This window comes from Humulus lupulus, chromosome 4 (genome assembly GCF_963169125.1).
Source record: "Humulus lupulus chromosome 4, drHumLupu1.1, whole genome shotgun sequence".
In the NCBI taxonomy this organism is placed as follows: Eukaryota; Viridiplantae; Streptophyta; class Magnoliopsida; order Rosales; family Cannabaceae; genus Humulus; species Humulus lupulus.
The window spans coordinates 61498538-61510452 of NC_084796.1; the positions used below are offsets into that span (position 1 = coordinate 61498538).

Sequence of the window (11915 nt, forward strand, 5' to 3'; positions counted from 1 at the left end):
GTCAAGAATTTGATATGAAACAATTGGGGGCAACTAGGGGTTAACGGCGGGCGAATTGGGCGGGTTTTGGGCGGTTCGTGCGGTTCTTTTATTTGGCGGTTTTAGAAAAATGTAACCCATAACTGACCAACAAGTGTGCGGTTTGTGCTGTTTTTTTATGGGCAGATTTATGCGATTTTATGGGCGAGTTGGGATGATTTATAGTTCAAAATTATCAACTAATGATATTTTAAAAAACAAAAACTTATAGACTATATAAAGTTCAAATTTATACCATCTTTACTCATCAATATCATCATGAATAATAATTTGATAAAATATTATCGTTTCTCAAACTAGAATTTAAAACTCCACAAAAAAATTATAATAATTATCTAAATTATACAAATTATAAATAGTATTAAACTCATCAATTCATACATTAATAATTTCAACAATTTGAGTTTTATTTTCATTAATATTTAACCATCAATACAAGCAACACTATTTCATTTTTCATCTATTTTTCTTAAACAAGTTTTTATATACAATTCTTAAGTTAGCATCATTAATCTCATAGTAACAAAGCTTTCATTACAAAAAGCTAAATCTTTGGATTACAATATATATATATATAAATTATAAAAAATACAATAATTCACATCACAAAATCTAATATCTCCATCAACCAAATTAAAAGGGTCACAAACTTTATAAATTTCAATGAACCCTTTATGAGTTGTATTTTTAGGTTTAGATTATTATTGAAAAATATATATACAAAAAAATAAAAAAATAGTGCGTGCGGGTTGGATCCTCCTTATGTTATTGCAACCCGTACCCAACCCATATTGTGGGGGATTAGATTCAACCCAACCCAATTTTGGCGGGTTTTTTAATGGGAGGATTCAAAGCTGGCGGATTTTGATGGGTTGGGCAGGTGGGGCGGATTAGCAGTTTTTTTGTGCACCCCTAAGGGAAACTGTCAAGATTTTGGGAATGGAGACATATAGAGACAGAAATTTGGGCATATTGAGATTGTCTCAAGAAGGATATGTCAAGAAGGTAGTGGAAATATTTGATCAAAAGGAAGCCAGATCTGTCAACACTCCCATTGGAGCCCAATTCAAGCCCAAGTCTCTTACAGAAGAAGAAGCATCTTTTGAAGAAGAAAAGATGAAAGGGAGTTCCTTATGTTAATGCTGTTGGTAGCATTATGTATGCTATGGTATCAGCAAGACCGGATTTAGCATATGGAATTGATTTGGTTAATAGGATTATGATCAAACCAAGCTTGGAACATGGCAAGTTGTGAAATGGTTACTGAGGTACATGAAGGGCACTACAAACCTACAGATTTTGTACACAAAGTTAGTCCAGAAACAATGTGAAGATATGGGGTATTGTGACTCATTTTTCTGGTGATCGTGATAAAGTAATATCTATATCTGGGTATGTTTACTATTAGAGGGAATGTTGTAAGCTGGAAATCTAATTTACAATATGTTGTGGCTCTCTCCTCGATTGAAGCAGAATACTTAGCTCTCACAGAAGTAGTTAAAAAAGCTCTTTGGTTAAAAGGGATGATGAGTGAGCTGGGATTTAGACAATATCATGTGATCATACACTGTGATTCACAAAGAGCAACACATTTGTCTAAGAATATTGTGTTTCATGAAAGGATAAAACACAGATGTTAAGCTCTATTTTCTCAAGAATATTGTCTCGAAACAACTTGTCGAGAATGTGAAGATATCCACTGAGATCAACCCAACTGATATGATGACTAAGGTCATACCCATGAGCAAGTTCAATACAGCCTTGAACTTGCTTGGCATCGAAATGAGAATCCCTTAGAGCTAAAGCTATGGGAGCATGTCTAATCCACTCATTCTTGTTCCGAAATCTAAAGTCAAGGTGGAGAATTGTGAAGATTGTGACTTCTTTCCTCAACCAATCAAAAGATTACTCAAATGAGAGCTCACAGTAGTTTGCGGTTTCAGTTGCAACTACTTAGACTCTAGTTACATCTATGTGGACACCAGTTCATAATAGAATATCGAATTGTTGTTAGTTGCTGTTAGTTTCTGTTAGGCTCTTTGGTTCTTGTATCTCGTCCCTATATATAGTTTTAGGCCTGATTAACTTAGAATTATTCAATTTCTGAGAGTAAAAAATATATTGTAATACTAAGTGTGAGAGTGTTTCAAGAGAAGTTAGATGCGTGTTGCTGTAATCTTTTCTAATATAGTGGATTTGACTTAGGCGTTGCTGCCTAGCCTTGAATGTAGGATCAACTACACTGGTTGTATCCAAACCAAGTATTCGTTGGTGTTCTTTCTTTTGTGTTTTACTTTTGATTACTTTGTGTTTGGTTAATTGTTTTTATTACTTGTTCTTCTTAGTTGTTGTTCTTTGTGCATTGTATTGACAGTCCTAATCCCCAACATATGTTTATAAAAATACAAAAAGTAGATCGTATTTGTTATCTAATGATTTTTATAACACCTCTTCAATAACAAGATGATTAATGATATGTGCCTACAAAATATGCACCAAAACGACATGTGGATTCTAGTGAAGGAACAAACAAACGACAGTTAAGTTTTGAATACAAGTAAACTTTACATGGCATCTTCAATTGTTAAACGACAACAAAAGTTAAGGAGTTACTAATTATATAAATAAATTTGAAGGTTAATCCTATTGTTGAAAATTCTTATTAAAGATCATATTGTGATCAAGCACTACTCCTCGGCCCGGCATTTTCCTTGAAGAACATTTTGCTATAATTGGTATTAATGATTCAATATTATGTGGTATTGGAGTTTCATCAGAGTGGCCAGATATGCAGAGCTCACCAAAATCATCTTGTTCCCAGAAAACTTCAACCATAATTCCTTTAGAATTCTCTTCACTTTCAGTTCCTGGAATCCCAACAAATCTAGCTCCCACCGGTATCTTTGTGTTACATCATTGAAATGAAGAAGCAAAGGGTACAAAGACATCATTAGTATTGACTTCAAATTCTATTCAAACAATGTAAAAACTAGTAATCAAAAGTTGGTTTCTACCTCAACTGAAGTTCCAGATGTTGTTAGATTAAGAGTAACAAATCTTCCTTCTGTCATTGCGTTTTTGAGTTCTGCCTGCCTTGTGATGTTCATGAAAACTTCTTCAAGAGGTGTGAGGCCAATTTGAATGTCTGTTATGCCAAATTTGCTTTCTCTATCTTGGAGTTCAGTCAGAAAGTCCTGTTCAATATTGGAACATTGTAAGTACTTACTATGTGTTGGTACTTGAGTTAATGAAGATGAACAAATTATAGTTGAGAAACGATTGGATTGTGTTATTTTTCAATTGAATATTAAAAGAGAAACTAGTAACTAAGGTCAAGAAGCTTACTGGCAAAATCGTCTCTTTGTCGTGAGGAATAGAAAATGTCAAAAGGGATTTCTTCTCTTCTTTCGGGCAAACATCCAAATGCTGTCAAAGTACACTCCCCAAGTTAGTAACCAACATTTTCATTTGTACGAAGAAAAAACTTGAATTAATCATCTCAATTACATGTTTAAAGAACTGCTTCACAGCCTCAAGATCATGAGTAGAAAGAGCAACATCTTTTCTAGGAGTTTGTATCTGTCTGTTGAAGTTGATATTAACAATAAAACCAGTTCCAAATCGTGACTTCAATCTGACTGAGGTTCCAATGCAACGAAGCCTGCCATTTGCCATTATTCCAATCCGGTCACTTAAGAATTCAGCTTCTTCCATTGAATGTGTTGTTAAGACTATTGCACGCCCTTTCTTTGCATTCTTTATAATATCCCACACATGCCTTCTTGCTATTGGATCCATACCAGTTGTCTGTAGTTGATCATAGTGTGAATTTCATGACAGATTAAGTTAAATGAGCATTAAAAGGCTAAAAAAGAAATGGTCTAACTTGCATACAGGTTCATCTAAGATGACCAATTTTGGATCACCAATAAGGGCTACTGCAACACTTAGACGACGTTTCATTCCTCCGCTATAACTGCCAACTCTCACTGTTGCTTCCTTCGTGAGTCTCACCTCAGCTAAAGACCTTTCAACGACCTGAATTCATAAGAAGCATTTATCTCAAGTCCGAAATCTATGCACTCATTTTTCTCATATATGTGGTGACAACATGTTCAACTTGAACATGAACTATACATTTACTTACTGAATCGATTGAAGATGGAGGTAGGCCCTTTATTTTTGCGAAGAGATGAAGGTGCTCTAGACCAGATAATGCATCCCATTGGATATCAAACTATTATAACAAATGCAAATAAGGTTATTTTCACTTCCAACCTTTCGGTAAGCTGCATGCACTAAATGTCAATATTTATTCATTCATGGATGGTTACATAAGTTTTAGCAGTTAGACTTTTTTCAATAGTTGTGATTAGTTTGGTAGTTAGCCTAAAAATACCAATTCATTATCTAAAATTAATGATAGATATAATTTGTCACATTTTTGAAAGGTAACCGCAATGAGGAAAAGAGAAGATATCACCTGAGGGCACACCCCCATCAGTTTTTGGATTTTTGACATGCCAATAGAGCTTCGTATGGAATGACCATATACCAACGCTATTAAATAAGGAAGTTTCACAGTTGAAATCAGAAATTAAGGCAGAATGAGGTAATAAGACTGGAGACAAGTTTTGAGTAGAGCATACATCTAGTAAAAGAGGAGATGATAACATGGTCAGAAATAGTACCATCTCCACTAGTCACAGGTGTGATTCCAGTCAAACAATTGAATGTTGTGGTCTTCCCTGCTCTATTCATTCCAAGTAGACAAAATATCTGATCTTTTGCAAAGTTTAGCCATATACCCTGAAGTTTATATCAACAAAGCAGTGCTTGTTACATCATTTTACTAAAGAACTCCCAAAACACAAGCTATTGTCCGAGTTTTCTGCATTATATATCTTCTTTTTTATAAAAATAGTTCCTATGACTATTTGAGACTAATATAGAGTAACAATCAACCCATAAAATCAATAAAAGCAATGAAAGCAACTGATGTGTGGTTCCGTACTTTGAGAGCATGGTATGGTGAAGTTTTCTTGCATTTGAAGCAACCGGCTTTCGTAGTCCCATGATAAGTCTTTACAAGACCCCGTATCTGAACCACAATATTTGGATTATCTACACCCTTAATAATTTGTTCCTTTATAATGTTTTCCTCTTCAAGGACACCTTCATTATCTGGATGAATATGATTATCTTGTGGGATTGAATCTAGGCAACTACAAATGTCACTCTCTATGAAGAGAAGAAGAAAAGGAAGTGTGATTTTAGGTAGCAAACCATAAGCAAAAATAATTTATAATGACATAAATATAAGTTAAGAAAATTGAATCCAAACTTGCTTGACCTTCCACTTTGCTTGCACCTGTTCCTATCCAGTATGCAGGTTTTAGAAGGTAAAACACTGATTTTCTCATACCAGAGTCGTTTGGGAAAATGTTATCGAAATAGACTGCCAATGCACACCAAAGAAAGAAAGTAACTAGCAGCCAGTTATATATATCATTCTGAATAAGAGTTCAAGTAAGTTCTATTAGTAAATCATGAGGCAAAAAATAATTTTATGAAGAACTTATGAAGTAATTCGTTGGCTTAACATGTTCACATACAATTGTTATCACACAGTACTCATCATTGGGAGTGCACATTGCTCGACCACTCCAGCTGATGCCGACATCTTCAGGAGAAGAAGTTGCATCACTGAGTAGCCATAAGGCTTTAGCAAGAAGATTGGGTGGAAAGAATGACCAAATGATTTGACATAGTTGAGAGAATTTAGACATGTATGGAAATCCAAATACTCCAACAAACTGCAATGAAACCAAAATAAAAAAGGAACACAGTGAATAATGTGCTAATAAGTTCCTTTTTCTTGTAAAGTAGAATTGGGAAAACTTGCCTGAATGGAAGAGCCAGCGATGTAAATTGAGAAACCGGTAACTGTACATGATGTTGACTTGCTTAGGAAGGTTGATAACATGAAGGCAAAGCCAAGCTTCAAGCAGAGAATAGAAAAAATGAATTAGGTGTTGAAATCTGAAATAATAAAGATGAAAAGAGAAGTCTTACCATATTGAGTTGGAACAAGAAGAAGAGAAAAAATAAAACAATGGAGCTGTTGTTCAAGAAGAAGTCAAGCTGAAAAAGCATGCCAAAGAGCACTATGAGGAGTGAAGAGATAAATGTGAGAATTCCCTCCCAAACTAGCCATGAAAACCAATATGCAGAGTCATAGAGGCCCATCAAAGTCATTGCCTACAAAATTTGGAAAGAAAAAAAAAGAAACGTTTCTTCTTGAGCTTCTTTAAATGAATCTCATCATTATAAGCTTAAAACCTTTATGGAAAATTTGATACCTGCCGAAGTTTTAGTTCTTTCTCTGTCACCAAAGAAGTCATTTGAAATACAAAACCGAACATAACCATTGCAAGGAAAAATGGAGGTCCTACTGTGCTCATTGAAAACGGAGATCCTGCTGTATTCATTCCTAAGAGGATATTCCGAGGAGGATGTGGAAATTCCTTGAACCCAAAAGCCCAGCTATAGTTTTGAACTGAACATTGTAGAGAAATACTTAAAATTGATAGAGCATGTGTGAGGTAATCATACTAAAAACAGAATCTTTCTAGTACACAGAAAGTATTACCTCCAATGAGAGACCTTGAAATCTCACGCTCTGCTGCAATTTGAAGTGGGATTAGAAATTTGAAAGTGGGATCTTCAAACTTTCCTCTCTTTGGTAAAAGAGTTGAATTAGTCTGAATTCCATAGCTAATCACAGAAGAGTTTCTCTCCATGAAATGCAAGGCTCCATAACAGTACATTGGATTTCTATAAAGCCATTCATCTACTTCAACTGCTGTTCTGAATGACTTTACCTACACAATTAAACATAAAAGTATTGGAATAGTACTAAAACAAAAAATCGATGTTGTTCCATCTATTATGGTCAACTTTTAAGAATATTTGATAAACTAAATTTTTTCCATCAAATACCTTTATGGAAGGAATTGGCCTTCCTGGATTGTTAGCCATGATTGCAGACATAATGCAGCGAATTCTGGCACTTCCATTTCCGCTCCAGACAAAGTCATAGCAGGGTAGCTTGACATAGAAGTTATCTTCACAGGGCGGTATTGGAGGAGAATTTAGAGGCCTGGGGTCAGCCAAGATTTTGAAGAAGGTGGAATGAGACATGCGAATATTGATAGAAATTTGGATACAAAACATGAGGAAGATGAAGAAGAAGGAAGCAAATAGCTGAATAAAGGTAGCTCTCTTGTTTCGCCATGAAAGCAAAACGTTCTTTTTGAAAAGAGCTTTGAATTGTTGGAGCAACAATGGAAAACCACTCTGCAATTTCATGGCTTCAGAACGGAAAGAAAATAGTCTTTTCTTGAGATGCAGGTGTCAAAATTTGGAATTTTAAAGCGCCAATTACATGGTTTTTTTCTAAATCAAAGAACAAACAACTTTAGGACTAAGATCTTATATTCCATAAGTAGTGATCTGTATAAAATATGTAACGCATGCTTCTACTAAATGTAAGACTTAGCAAATGTTTAAAAGTTAGTTGGTGTCCATGAACAGTTGAACCCCTTAGCTGTTGTTGGGAAACGCTTGCCTGCATTAAGGATTACGGTTAGCCTTTGTATCATTTATGTACTAAAACGGCTCTATGATTAGGCTTATCTGAGAGGATTCCATTATGAGCTTTCCTTTCCTCCATAATTATATGTTCTTAAAAGAATTATACTATGATGTGCGTACCATTATCATTTTTTTAATTGAATTAGTTAACTTGAATGGAATAATCAAATTTAATTAAAAGGGGGTGAGCAAAGTAATATTATTCCAAGTGTTTTGCTAATACAATAAACTTTCAATGTAGTTGGAATTAATTTCCAAATTTCCTCTCGAAATATAATAATTATATTGTTCTCCGAAGGCCAAACTTTCAAATGTTGCAAATTTGGCACTTTAATGACAATTTCAGGTTTGAGACGAAGATTAGTATAACATGGCTCTTGATATGATTCTTTAATTGTTTATTTACTAGTGTATTTTGCCTCAACGAATAGCCGAAGTCGTAACCATATTAATTAAATCAGAATAATAAACATCACATCAACAAATGAATTAAAATGTTGGCATATATTCAGCATGTTTTCCATCAAGAATCAAGACAAAACAATCCAAATCTTATATAAAATATAAACATTAATTCTTCTTAAACATGTTGTGTGTAATCATAAAAGAAATGAAGTTCTATGAATTTGTTGGTAACATATCACACTTGGAATCAGTGCTGTTGATAACTTGATCAGGATGAAGCACAATTCCACGAGCTAAAGCTTGATGGCCCAAGAAAGTAGTAGTGGTGCATACAACATTAGGAGGTATGGGAGTTTCATCAGTGGTCAGAGATGCATAGGGTGCCAGCCTCATCTTGCTCCCTTCCCACTTTACTTCTACCATTATTCCTCTTGGATTCTCTCTACTTTCACTTCGCTCAAAATGGTTAGGTATATGGTTTGAATCGTAGGACCCAACTTAGTTGTAGGCCGTACATGCCCAAACTTATGGCCCAATTTTTATTTTATTTTTAAATAACATTATTTACATAGATTTTAGAACAATATTACTTTTGTAAGACTATTATAAAACTACATATATTTGTATTAGAGGTCCCATGACTTTTACTTTACCTTGGACCTTTGGGGCCAGCCTTGCCCACAAGATTTGAGGTTCAACTCTCTCTTGAGTACTTGCATGGCAATTACTATGATTTTTTCATTCCTAAATATTGTAGAATTAGGCGGGGATACTAGTTTTTTTTTTTTTTTTTTTAAAAAAAAATGATATCATATTTGCCTTGTTTGATTATTGTTGATGGTTAATTTATTTCATCCATATACTCTTTGGTCTTGGATTTTATCAATGTGACATCTCCAAGATTTGAACTCACCTCCCCTTACTTAACACTTCTTGTGCACATTTCTGTACCAATTGAATAGTAAAATAAAATTTCTCTATGGATTTACCTTAACTGATGCTCCAGATGTTTGTAAAGTAAGAGTAACCAATCTACCCTCTGCTGAAGCAGTTTCTAACTCTGCTTGTTTTGCAACATTCAAGAAAACTTCTTCAAGAATTGTTAGGCCAAGTTGAAAGTCAGCTATACCAAATTCGTTTCTTCTATCTTGCAGCTTAGAAAAAAAATTATGTTCCAACATTGCAATTCCAAAGAAAAAACAGAAATTAAGCCAGAGGAGTAAATAAACAAGAGGCATAAAAAGAATGAGAGACCAAAGTAGCAGAATATACAGGCTTACTGGCAAAAGAAACTCTCTATGGTGAGGAATAACAAATGTTAAAAAGTACTTGTTCACCTCCTTTGGTACAACATGTAAATTCTGTCAAAAACATTGCTTGAGTTTTAAACAACTTAGACCATATTCATTTTAGACTAATTGTACTTAATAATTGAACGTACATGTTTGAAGAAGTGTAAAACAACCTCATGATTAGTATCAATTCCATCAACCAGAGATTGGTTGTTGCTTGTGCCACAAGTAAAGCTCACATTAGCAATAAAATCAGCTCCAAACTGCAGCTTCAATCGGATTGAGTTTCCAATACATCGCAGCCTACCCTTCGCCATTATTCCAATTCGATTGCTTAAAATGTCAGCTTCTTCCATTGAGTGTGTTGTTAGCATGATTGCTCTCCCTTTCTTAGCAGCCTCTATTATGTCCCATGCATGTCTTCTTGCTAATGGATCTGTTCCACTTGTCTGCACATTGAAGTGCCTGAAAAATCACTTAAACATAACAAAGATTAGATAACTTAGTGATTTTCTATTCAAGCAAACATGAAGAAATGAAAAGCAACATAGAAGTTTAGAGACCAAGAAAATGGTCTGTAGAAGAAAAAACTAAAAATTCAAGTTAGTCAATACTACATTTCTATGCATAAAGCTAATATCCATAGCTTATAACTTAATTATAACTAATTCTTCTTTATCTTATCATGGTATTAGAGCATGGGTTTATAGAGTTGAATTTCTTAAGTGTAACCATAACTTTCACGGTCTGGGTTCGGACTCAGCCCCGAATTTTTTTTCTGGCAGCTTGGGTCTTCTTCATATTGCAGCGATTTGGGTCGGAGCACCACTGCAACAACCTGGTATGTGATTTTTGTGTTCTTCTGCAATTTTAGGGTTTCGTGAGATTGTGAAATTTGAGAATTTTTTACTGAGTTAATTGTTGGAAGTTTGTTTTGTGTCTATAATGGCTATTAATAGAGATGATTCCCTTCATTCAATTAGCGTGAGGTTAGATGGAAAGAGTTACTCTTATTGGAACTATGTGATGAAAAAAAAATTGAAAGGGAAAAAGATGTGGGATTATGTTTATGGAACTGTGATTAAACCTACAAATGATAAAGCAGATTATGCAACTTTACTAGAAAATTGGGAAGTGGATAATTCAAAAAATATCACTTGGATAAACAACTATGTGGAACACTCAATAGGTAACCAATTAGCTAAGTATGAAACAACAAAAGAAGTTTGGGATCATCTTGCAAGACTGTATACATAGTCTAACTTTGAAAACAATATCAGTTAGAATCAGATATTAGAGCTATTGAACAGAAAGATATGAGTATTCAAGAGTTCTATTCTGTTATGACAGATCTTTGGGATCAATTAGCTCTTATAAATTTTGAAGAGCTACGAGCTTTTGCACCTTATATTGCTCGTAGGGAGGAGCAACGGCTGGTTCAATTTTTAATGGCACTTCGTGATGGCTTTGAGGGGCTGGGTGGCTCTATTTTGCATCGTACTCCACTTCCTTCTGTTGATTCAGTAGTCAGTGAGTTGTTGGCTGATGAAATTGGTCTCAAGTCTCAAGCAGGAAAGGCATCCTCCCAATACCTAGTCCTTTTGTTTTGGCAGTTCCTCTTAGACCTTTTACTCGCCATGAGAATAAACCTCACACAAAGGTTGGGGTTGATGAATGTCATTTTTGTAAACAAAAGGGTCACTGGAAGGCTCAGTGTCCTAAAGTAGTGAATCGTGCACCATAGCAGTAGAGAAATCAGTTCAGACCATCTCATCATGCTAACTAACCACAATTCGGTAATCATTCGCCTCATTATAGTAGCCAACCACATTTTGGCAACCACTCACAATCTCTACCATACCATCCTCTGCAATTTAATGTCGCTGCTACTGTACCTCCATCTGACTCATATGATTTTGGGGCCTCATCTTCCAATCCTGCTCTTGCTGCCCTCTTAGAACAATTTCAGAAGTTTCTTAGCATGCAGCCCACATGCCATGTCTGCCACTTCTTCAGTAGGTCAGCCCCCTACTAGCACTTCAGGTATGACCTCCTCTACATGGATTTTAGATTCTAGAGCCTCGCACCATATGTCTCCACATTCGAAATCTTTTGTTTCCTTATGTCCTGCATCATCTGTGCCTATCATTACTGGTGATGGTACTCCTATGCTATTGACAGGTGTTGGTTCTGTTGTCAGTCCTCATTTATCACTTCCTAACGTTTACCATATTCCTAAACTTTCACTAAACTTTGTATCTGTTGGTCAATTGTGTGATTCTGGTTCCTCAGTGTCATTTTCTTCTACTTCTTGTCATGTGCAGGATTCGAAGTTTCAGAACTTGATTGGGATCGGCCGTAGGCAGGGTGATATATATGTTTTGGATGAGCTGAGATTATTAGTATTTGCAGTTCCTAGTATTGATCTGTCTTCTTTTTGTTTGTCTCCTTCATTGTCTAGTTTTTATTTATGGCACTCTCGCCTTGTTCATGTTTCAGCTTCTCGCTTAAGATTCTTAGCTT

General features: G+C 35.2%; 1 protein-coding gene across 1 annotated transcript; it reads right to left on the reverse strand.

The window, feature by feature from the left end:
• Positions 1 to 2682: 2682 nt before the first annotated feature.
• LOC133832230 (ABC transporter A family member 2-like) lies at positions 2683 to 7410 on the reverse strand. Its single transcript, XM_062262600.1, has 16 exons — positions 7042 to 7410; positions 6692 to 6923; positions 6402 to 6598; positions 6115 to 6300; positions 5945 to 6040; positions 5655 to 5855; positions 5393 to 5552; positions 5054 to 5280; positions 4731 to 4848; positions 4523 to 4599; positions 4187 to 4276; positions 3934 to 4077; positions 3547 to 3846; positions 3385 to 3465; positions 3054 to 3233; positions 2683 to 2940 (listed from the first exon to the last, which is right to left on the reverse strand). The coding sequence occupies exons 1-16, from the start codon at positions 7408 to 7410 to the stop codon at positions 2683 to 2685; spliced, it is 2916 nt and encodes a 971-aa protein (XP_062118584.1).
• Positions 7411 to 11915: the final 4505 nt, after the last annotated feature.

Excerpts from the sequence above, each read along its gene's own strand:
- LOC133832230 (XM_062262600.1), bottom strand. The coding sequence starts at position 7,410 with ATGAAATTGCAGAGTGGTTTTCCATTGTTGCTCCAACAATTCAAAGCT. Across the intron at positions 5,553-5,654 it reads AGTACTGTGTGATAACAATT|AATGATATATATAACTGGCT; the intron begins GTATGTGAACAT and ends ACTCTTATTCAG. Across the intron at positions 3,847-3,933 it reads TGGTCATCTTAGATGAACCT|ACAACTGGTATGGATCCAAT; the intron begins GTATGCAAGTTA and ends GATCAACTACAG.